Source organism: Carex rostrata, chromosome 30, assembly GCF_964058835.1.
Source record: "Carex rostrata chromosome 30, lpCarRost1.2, whole genome shotgun sequence".
Classification (NCBI taxonomy): Eukaryota; Viridiplantae; Streptophyta; class Magnoliopsida; order Poales; family Cyperaceae; genus Carex; species Carex rostrata.
The window spans coordinates 1783500-1793545 of NC_135947.1; the positions used below are offsets into that span (position 1 = coordinate 1783500).

Consider the following 10046-nt stretch of genomic DNA (forward strand, 5'->3'; position numbering starts at 1 on the left):
CAGAATAAAATATCTATTTATTGAGAGAGCAGCAGAGCACAGCACTTCAGCTGTTCAGCAGCGTTTACTGCTTGTGAAGAGAGAATGGCATCACCGAATTCTGTATCCAGTCTGGCCACAGAGAATTGCTCTTGACTCTGCTCTGTCTGGTCCGGATCCTCTGCTTGTTTGTTGTCTATTTGCTGTCAATTGCACACCTTTTCTATCACAAAGAGTACTGATAAAAATCCAAATAACTTTGAACTTGATATGAAATGGAATCAATAAAATACATTTGTGCAAAAAGAAAAAAATCATTATTCAGTAATCACTAATCAGTACTACGACCTATATCATGAATTCATGATGCAATTTATGGGGTCAGGAATGAATTCAAATTAAGTTTGAAATAGTAGTCATTACTCCTGATGTGACCTACACGTGCTGAACCCATAAAATAGAGAGAAAATGCTGAATTGTACTGAACAAGATAAAATGCTGACGATGAAATTGTAGGGTAGATAAAAGCAGAGGAGGAAGTGGGTTCAGAGTCCTGATCGCTCTCTCTTCCCCTCCTTTCCTTTTTCTTCATTAAGCTACCGTCTGTACCCATTCGCTGGAACAGAAAAGAAAACCCAGCGCCAAGGGGAAACCGGAAAGAGCACCAGTGTGTGTCCCAGTGCCACTGTGGCGCTCGTATAACGACAACAGCATCCATCAACGCTACCACAGTCTTACGACCCACCCCACTCCAAGAGAATTTAAAGAGAAAAATAAATAAATATATTATATTATATTATATCGTTGTTTTTCCGAAAGGGATGTGTGACTGAGAGCGATCGCTACTTGGATAGCAGAGAGATATAAAGGAAAAATAACTAGGCGAGAAAAGAGAGAAAGAAAGAAGTAATGGCTTCTCTGTTCCCGGCTGAAGCTTGTACGGTCGGGTTTGGTTAGCCCGTCGCTTTGACCCGACCCCTTTGTGGTATCGCTTAGGAGCTGTATTCCCTCTCTTCTCAGTACAACAAAAGAAGAAACAAAAATTAATTGATTTTAGCACAAGCCTACAATAAACCTACTCCCGTACTCCCTCAAAATCTGGCCTTTGTTTCTTTCAAAAGCTTCTCTCTTTTCTTATTTGCTTCTCTGTTTTGGCTGGGGTTTAGAAAGAGAGTGCGATGGGTATCGATCTGAACTCAATGGAGGAGGAAGAGGAGGAGGAGGCCGCGGCACCGGCAGTTCTTCTACAGCCACCGACTGTGTGCCTTGAGCTGTGGCATGCTTGTGCCGGTCCACTGATATCGCTGCCGAAGAAAGGGAGTGTGGTGGTTTATTTGCCACAGGGTCATCTGGAGCATTTGGGGGAGAGCTCTGCAGCTGCGTATCGGCATGACTTGCCCCCTCCTCAGGTGTTCTGCCGGGTTGTCGACGTAAAGCTTCATGTGGGTTTATTTCTTATATACCTTTCTATTATCGGTGATTTGATGAATGTGGTTTTAATATTTGGTTTTGTTATGATTTCAGGCTGATGTGAATACTGACGAGGTTTATGCCCGGCTTTCTCTTGTGGCTGAAAGTGAGGTAAAGGGTTTTGTTGATCTAATCTACTAGGTTTAGTGTGCTATTTTTTCTTGTTTGAAGTAGTTTGATTTGGGTTCAATCAATATGGTAATCTGTTTCTCATTTTTTAAAAGAGGCAGTTTGTTGTCATTCTTTGGTTTGAATTAACAGGTCCCATTTGGTTGATTTCCCCGTTTTCCAATCCTGAACCAAAATTGTATTACTGCAAACTTTAGACTATGGAATCAAATAATATCTGTTTAAGAAAGCAGCATAATAAGTTTGTACATTACTTAAAAAAGATGGCATTTTTTTTGGTCAATTTGTTTCCTTTTTGGTTTTCATATTTTGCATTTCTTTGGGATACTGTCTTTATCAACTTTTCAACTTTTTACAAATGTAGTTGTATGACTTTTCCTAAATATCAAAACAAACAAACCTTTTGTTTCACTGATTCCACTAAGCTTGCCTTACTACAATAGCTTTTGCTCGGATATAAATCCTATTATTATATTTTCATCTTTCAGAAAAAATAAATAGTTAGCATATATTATTATTATTATTTATATTTAGGAAGTTGAAAGGAGGCTACATGAAGGAGGAATGGAAGGGGAAGAAGAGGTAGAGGTGGAAGGAGAGAAGAGCTCTGTAATGCCACACATGTTTTGTAAAACACTGACCGCCTCCGACACGAGTACCCACGGGGGCTTCTCTGTTCCTCGCAGGGCTGCCGAAGACTGCTTCCCTCCATTGGTGATTTATTTTACTCTACTGGATGCATAAATATTTTTTGCTATTTATTTCAATTTCTAGTTTTTAATAATTTTTGATTGAGCCACCAGCACCCATTCAGAGTAAGCACTTTTTGTTTTTTCATTTCTGATTTTCTGCTCTACTGCTTAGATGTGACAGGGTATGGGCAACGCTGATTGGTTCTGGGAGTCCTTTTTTACTGGTTCTGGAAAATTATTTGCTTTTTAGGGATTTTTCTGGTTTGTTTCTTGCTTTTTCTTATCAGATTAAGTGAGGCTCTAAACTTAGCTCAGTTTAAATTCTTTGACATGCTTGATATTTGTTAATGGTTTAGCACATTGATGTTGTCGTTTAGGATATAAAACCTGAATAAGTAAGTGGAGTTCAAAAGTTGTGTTTGGCACAAATAGTTTCTTTATGTGTAATTGTCATTGTAATAATTGCTTGTTTAATAATTAAACAGGACTATGTTCAGCAGAGGCCTTCTCAGGAGCTAGTTGCGAAGGATTTGCATGGCGTGGAGTGGCGCTTCCGCCATATTTATAGAGGTCCTTAATTCAAATTAAACCTTTTTTTTTTTTTGAGTTCTGATTTACACTTGTTTTCTGCTGTTGTGTGAAAATATCATTGCATTTGATTCTAGCTTAATTAGAACTTCCAAATGGTAGGTCAACCGCGCCGGCATCTCTTAACCACTGGATGGAGTGCATTTGTTAATAAGAAGAAGCTTGTGTCGGGTGACGCAGTCCTCTTTCTTAGGTACATTATGAGATTTTGGTGTACAAAAGCATTTGGTACCTCTACCATGCCTTATGGTACCAGATTGAACTGGTTGTACCTGTACAGTGCTGCTGATGTATGTTTTACTTAGATTCAGCTCGCGCACTATTCTCCAAGTAAATGACTTGACAACAACGATTAACCGCTGTAAACAGACATTTGAACCCTCAACTGATATGGTAACTTTACCAACCGTTTCTCTATAGAGAAGGTGTTTGGTAAGCTTATTACAATGTTTCATGTAAAAAATGGTGTGACAAGTATAGATGACATGCATGTCTTGGTATTAGGCACAATATCTCTTAATTTGTGTTCTTGATGGTTTGATAATTGTTTTAGGGGCATTTCTGAAATTGCCTCCTTTTTTGTTAACATGATTAAGTAACATATTGTCTTTTGCAATGTCATGCAGGGGCAATGACGGGGAGCTAAGGCTGGGAATAAGGAGGGCTGTGCAGCTTAAAAATGGAACTCCTGCAGGAGCATTGTACAGCCATGGCTCAAATCACGGCTTGCTCGAGGCTATTTCTGGTGCCATCTCGGCAAAGCGCGAATTCCAGATTTATTATAATCCGAGGTGCACTGATTTCCTTTTTTCTTTTTCTTTTGTTGCTATCTTTATTTTGCTTGGGACATTTATGTGTATAGCATTGTTGAGTTCCTATTCTTCCGTGAATCTTACTAAACCAAACAAACCCCATAAAATATAAAAATCAGGATGAATTGATTTGGTCTTGTGTAAATTGATAGCTCTGCTCACTGGTTGCCTAGCAAATGCTGCCATCATTAGTGGAATTTTTTATTCTTAGTACTTTTTCCTTGTTCGTGTTAACTTGTCACTTAATTGTTACAAAGTGCAAAGTTGAGAGAGCAAATACATTGTTTAATAAAATGAGGGGTGTAGAGTTTCTCTGTTGCACACCGTTTAATTTTCTTTTGTATCATCATAACCTTTTTTGACTGCAGGTCAAGCTCATCGGATTATATAATACCATTTGGGAAGTTCTCTAAAAGCCTTGGTAACCCATTATCTATTGGCATGAGGTTTAAGATGCGATATGAAAGTGAAGATTCGGCCGAGAGAAGGTTAGGGCATTCAATTTTGTCTAAAACCTTTTAGTTATGAACAATACCATACTCTCTCTCTGTGGGCACCATGCTTGTATTTTATATTGCCTGTTACTTAATTATTAGTAAAATCTGACGGATGGAATTGCGACCTATTATTGTGATTGAATCCTAGTCAAAATTTTCTTTTGGTGGTAGCTTGGTAAATTTTTTTATTTTGTAGGTGTACTGGAATGATAACGGGAATTGGTGATGCGGAGCCTATGAGATGGCCTGGTTCAAAATGGAGATGCTTACTGGTGAGGTTCCTTTTCCTTATTTCTTTAGTAATTATTTTAAGTTGTTTAAATGTCTTGAGAAAGTCCAGCATTGTGTAGCAATTGTTCTATTTTTGGACTATCAATCAAGAAATGTGCTAGTGATTAATTTTAATCTTTTTCCAAGTAGATAGGAAAAACTCAAATTTTAGTTGGTAATTCCTGACAATTAAGATTGAGGCGATACTATGGATTCATATCTCTATTTTAGAAGTTCAAACAGTCATTCCGAATCATTAAACCTGATCTCCATATAAAATATACTCGGAGAGACGGAGATCAAATTTTACTTTTTTGTTTTAGAATTTGTCCTACTTTTTAAATAGGTAGAAAATCACTTGATCAAAAAATTCTGGACCATCTGAAAGCAGTTTCTACCTATTTAAAAAAATAGTGAAAAATGTAAAATTTGGTCAAGTACATTTTCATATGGAGATCATGTTTAACAATTCCGATTGACTGTTTGAACTTTGAACATAGAGATACGGATCCATAGTGCGGGTCATTCCGTAATATGCATATTACCATACCCTCACTCAATCTTCTTATATTGGCACTGTTGGGAATGAAGATATTTTACAAATTAGTTTTACCATTAGTTTTTCGAGGAATTCTTCTACTCAATTTTACGCATTTCAGGTACGTTGGGATGATGGCATAAATTCCAGTAGGCAGAATAGGTTATCTCCATGGGATATTGAGCCGGTTGGTAATGCCTCGGGCTCTCATGGATTGTCAGTTCCCAGTTCAAAACGAACAAAGATATGCCTTCACCCTGCCAATGCCAACTTTCCTGCTCCACGTAAGTCTTCATCCAACTAGAACCTGTTATACCAATCAGTAAATAAATCGCAAAAATACAAAACCTAAATGGAAGTTTTTGCTTCATACTTTGAAGAATATTTTCTTGGGAAGAATTTAATGAATTGTTGGTGGTGAGATTAATTAGAGCACTAATAAGAATTATCTGTGTCTTGTAATTGCTTATCATGAAATATAAAATTTCAGATGGAGCTGGTTGCCCAGACTTGGTGGAATCTGCACGATACCACAAGGTCTTGCAAGGTCAAGAATTTAAGGGCTCTCATGCCCTTGAAGGGATCACCATCCCTTCTCAACCCTCAACCCGTTTCAGAAACCACAACCCGCATCCCAACCCAAACCCCAACATCACCTACCCCCCATGCATGGGCTTTGTTGAATCTCTGCGATTCCAAAAGGTCTTGCAAGGTCAAGAAATCTACCCGGCTGCCTACCCAATGCGGCCATTTCACAGTGCCTACCCCACACCAACTCGTGGGTACCCACTTCTGGTGCAACCTCAAGCATCCTCCCCCTCCTCTGTTCTGATGTTTCAACCAAATCTGTGTAATAGTTCCGGAGAAGGCAGTAACGAGAGCGCTGAAACTGGAAATATGTTGTCTGCTGGAAATAGTGCAAAGGTGAGGCCTGAGAATGACTGTAGGCTTTTCGGGTTTTCTCTGAAGGAGAGGATCCCTGCACGAAATGATGTCGGTAAAGGAGATGGTTGTGCCACTGGCAGTGCACTTTATGCTCTCTGTGCAACCCCCCTCTAGGATAAAAATGATGTTAGAAGGTAAATTTTCTTCACATCTCGTCTGTTGGCAATAGTGATTAGAAATATTATTATGATTTTTTTATTTTATTAAATTTTGGTTTTGTGTGCAGGGTACTTGCGGGGTTGTTTGTGTTCCCGCGTTCTAGATTTACGGTAAGAAAATTATCTAGCGGGTTGTTAGAAAGACTTAATGTACTTTGTACTGTGTTGATTTGCTTATTAGACAGACTTTATGTACCTTGTCTTTGCAAGAACTTAGCTAATTAATCATTCTGCTCATTTTGTTATTTTGAAGATGATCTCAATTCGTAAACCGTTTATGACACGTTACACCTATCGAGTGTTGGAACTAAAGCAAATGCTTGTATTCATTAACCATGCTGATTATCACTTGGCAGAACTATGAGAGTTAAGCGTAATGACTGTTTAATCTTATAATCGTAGAATGAACAAAAGCATAAAATTATAATTTTTATAGCAATGCGTGTCAGAAAAAAATAATGACTTTTGATCGGCCAATCAAACAAAATAAAGAATAGTATGTAACTTTTGCTTGATAAATGACTAATTATTAAATTTAGCAAGGAAAATCTATTATAAATGAATTATTATAAAATTATGTTTATTTTTTATCATTTAAAATTGGAAAAATTGGTTGTTCACTTATTTGTCACTCTAAAACCTTCAAATTTGAAAAATAGAATTTCAAAATTAAAAATTGTAATAATGTCATTCTAAATTTCATTAATTTTTGATTTTGTCACTTTAAATAATTAATAATTAAAATATCCTTCCTTCTTCTCCTCCCTTCTCTTCTTCTCCACTCGCCATGGCTACCACTCCAGGAGGTCACACACACTGCTTGAAAGAACCAAATTACGTTTTGGTGAATGTGGTATGTGTTCACTGACATGCTCAATGACATCAACTATCTCTTCAACTTTAGGCTGGTTTATAATCTCTGGACTGCACCGCATTTCATCAAGAAAAGTGGCAGTTGACATGATGGTGGCATAAAGATCCTGTTTAATAAACATAATGTTAATGCAAAAAAACTGGAATTGCTTTGACAAACTTTAAGAAGCTAGTGTTGCTGTATTATTTTTCAAGCAAAATTGGCTTTATTACTGATGGATTAAAGCATGATTGAAATCATATTGTGCAAAGTTCTCTCCATATTAGACTACTAAGCATTGAATAATGTACTCATTTTGTCAGTATAATTTTTCAAACAAAAGGAGGAGAAGAAGAAGACACCTTATACCCACATTCCCAACAGGATAATAAAATCCTTGCTAAATTTAAAGCTTGAGATTTCGCAAAAGATGGTCGAATAGATTCAAACATTTGAGACAACCAAACTAGTTACTACTTGGCAACTTGACGGAACCCCCATTCCTTCGATCTAAGGAGTAGAGGAATAGAACAGAGAAAAAGATCCGAAAAACCTGAAAATTAAAGAAGAAGAAATTAATTACTTGTTTCCCGTTACCCGGTCATTTTTTTTAATACCAAAAGTTTCGATTTTTTACACAACTGCCCAGAGTTTCGTTTTTATTTATTTTTTATTTTTTTATTTCTACCAAGACTGCTTGACACAGAGGCGGTCTAGATCTCTAGTGGACCGCCTGGGGCTGGGCGATCCACTGGAGACCTGACCGCCCACTGCCCAGGCGGTCCACTATGGATCCAATACTCAACCCGTGAAGCGTCTCCATCTCTCTCACAGCTTTGTTCGTCTCTGCGCCAGAAAAAAAAGAGCGAAAAAAGAGAGCGAACCCTAGGCGTCCTGTCCCGCGCTCGGCTCCGCCTGGCTGGCTCCGGCCTCTCCCTTGGTCTCTCTCTCCTTGGCACCCCGCCTCCACCCTCCCTCTGCCTCGCTCGCCCACTGCCTCCTCAGCCTCCCCCGCTGCCTCCTCGGCCTCCCCCGCCGCCTCCTCGGCCTCCCCCGCCGCCTCGCTGTCTCGCTCCTCACTTGAATGTGAGTTTTTTTTTTTTTTTTTTTTTTTTCCGATTAGAATTTAGGATTAGGGTTTATTTGTTAAATGTGATTTAATTGTTGAATTGGTTGAATTCCTGATTTATTGGTTGAATTATGTGTTTATTGGTTGAATTATGGATATATTGGTTGAATTGCAGGTTTATTGGTTGAATTACGGATTTAGGATTATTAATAAAAAATTAGGGTTATTAACAAAAATTTCTCAAATTGCTTGAATTTCACAAATTGCTTGAAATTGGTCGATTAAATTGCAATTGAATTGTGTAATTGTTGAATTACGGGTTTATTTGTTGAATTGCTTCAATGTGCGAATTTTTTTTTCGATTCGATTAGGGTTTAGGGTTAAATGCTATTATTCTGTTGAATTGTGTAATTGTTGAATTGCGGCATGTATAATTGTTGAAATGCGGGTTTATTTGTTGAATTGTGTAATTGTTAAATGTGATTAAATTGTTAAATTGTGTAATTGTTAAATTCTTGAATTGCTTGAATGTGATATTTTTTTCCGATTCGATTAGGGTTTGGGAATAGGGTTTTTAGTTAAAGGCTATTAATTTGTTGAATGGCATCAATTGCGGGTTTATTGGTTGAATTGCTGGATTTTGCGCTTGAATTGGTTTTAGATTTTCAATTGCTTAAAATAATTGCTGAATTGCGGGTTTAGGGTTTCAATTGGTTAAATTAAGGTTTGAATTTGGTTGAAAATATTTAGAAATTATTTGAAATTACGAATAAATTTCGATCGATTAATATATTTGTTTTTGTAAATGTAGTATGCCCAGGCGGAGATAGTGGGGAGTACGACCTGCTCCTGAAGCGGGTCCAGATGCAGTGGATCTGGCTGTAGCGGGCCCGTCCTCAACCCCTTCGATTGGAGAGGACCCATCGGTTGAGGATATGACTGGAGCAGGATTTGAGGATCTGATTGGAGCGGGTCCGTCGTCTGTCCCATCACATGATCCTGACACATTTAGTCCTCTTTTATGGACTCATCATATTAAGCACCGTGTGTCATTGGCATCTATTGAGGTTCATGGTTATTATACGTAATGTAAATAGTACTAAAAAAAAGAACACGATTTGAGTCTCACAATTGATAATAAATACAGGACGATGTGATACTTATGGTGAGGCACCGCACATCTGAGATTCCATACGTTCCACATCCAATAATGGAGGAGTACATCATGAACCTTGGGTTATATCATATTGCCATCATGCCGCAGAGTACGATCGATCAGTCTATGATGCATGGTCTAGCGGAGAGATGGCAACCGAAGCCCCATACTTTTCATCTCCCGGTTGGGGAGATGACAGTCACCCTTAGTGATGTGAGCGCCTTATGGGGTTTACGTATCGATGGCGACCCCATAGGGCAAGTTCCTGATTGTATACAACACGAGGACCGAAGTAACTAATGTCTGCCTCTTCAAAAACTGTGGTATCGTTGAATGTGGCAACCGGATGCCTATTCCCCCGACCTCTAATCGGAAATTTGTCTTCCCTGGGTAAACATGGTTCATCTGCATCACCATCTGATAAGTCATTAAATTCCCAAATCCCTTGGTATTCATCCCCCGTTTCCATTTCTTTTTCTGATATGGCATCAATCCCATCAACATCAATCTCAGTATCATGTCGATTGATGGGAAACTGTACCGGTTCTGACTCTGGTATGGTTGGATATCTGTGTTGGGTTTTGACGGTTCAAACTCATTTATTTGCTTAAGGTGCAGAAAGAGTAAAACAATAATTTTTACATCTAACTTAAGCTACGGATTAAATGAATCAAGAAGATCCGTTTAATCCTATTTACAGATCTACTCCATAATTGATTTTCTAAAGCTTTAAATCTATTTACCAATTAAATAGATTAATATAACAATTTATACCTTGTTTCCAAATCACAGTTGGAATGCAGACCGAGCAAGAAGAGCTACACCAGGGAAGAAATAGACTCGTGAATTCTGAATGCAGACCGTCGTTAGAAATAGGCATTCTGAATTAA

The 10046-nt window shown here is 38.2% G+C and overlaps 1 protein-coding gene across 2 annotated transcripts; it reads left to right on the plus strand.

Moving 5' to 3' along the window:
- The first annotated feature begins 533 nt into the window (after positions 1-533).
- LOC144546562 (auxin response factor 15-like) lies at positions 534-6322 on the plus strand. 2 transcript variants are annotated; one of them, XM_078295097.1, is made up of 11 exons: positions 535-1421; positions 1504-1560; positions 2113-2292; positions 2756-2840; positions 2961-3051; positions 3485-3649; positions 4039-4158; positions 4364-4439; positions 5097-5259; positions 5466-6054; positions 6147-6322. In XM_078295097.1, exons 1-10 carry the CDS (start codon positions 1158-1160, stop codon positions 6032-6034), a joined length of 1770 nt encoding a protein of 589 aa, XP_078151223.1. In that variant the 5' UTR covers positions 535-1157; the 3' UTR covers positions 6035-6054; positions 6147-6322. The 2 variants fall into 2 exon arrangements, with proteins under 2 accessions (XP_078151221.1, XP_078151223.1); XM_078295095.1 differs by having other exon boundaries at positions 534-1421; positions 5466-6322.
- The last annotated feature ends 3724 nt before the right edge of the window (positions 6323-10046 follow it).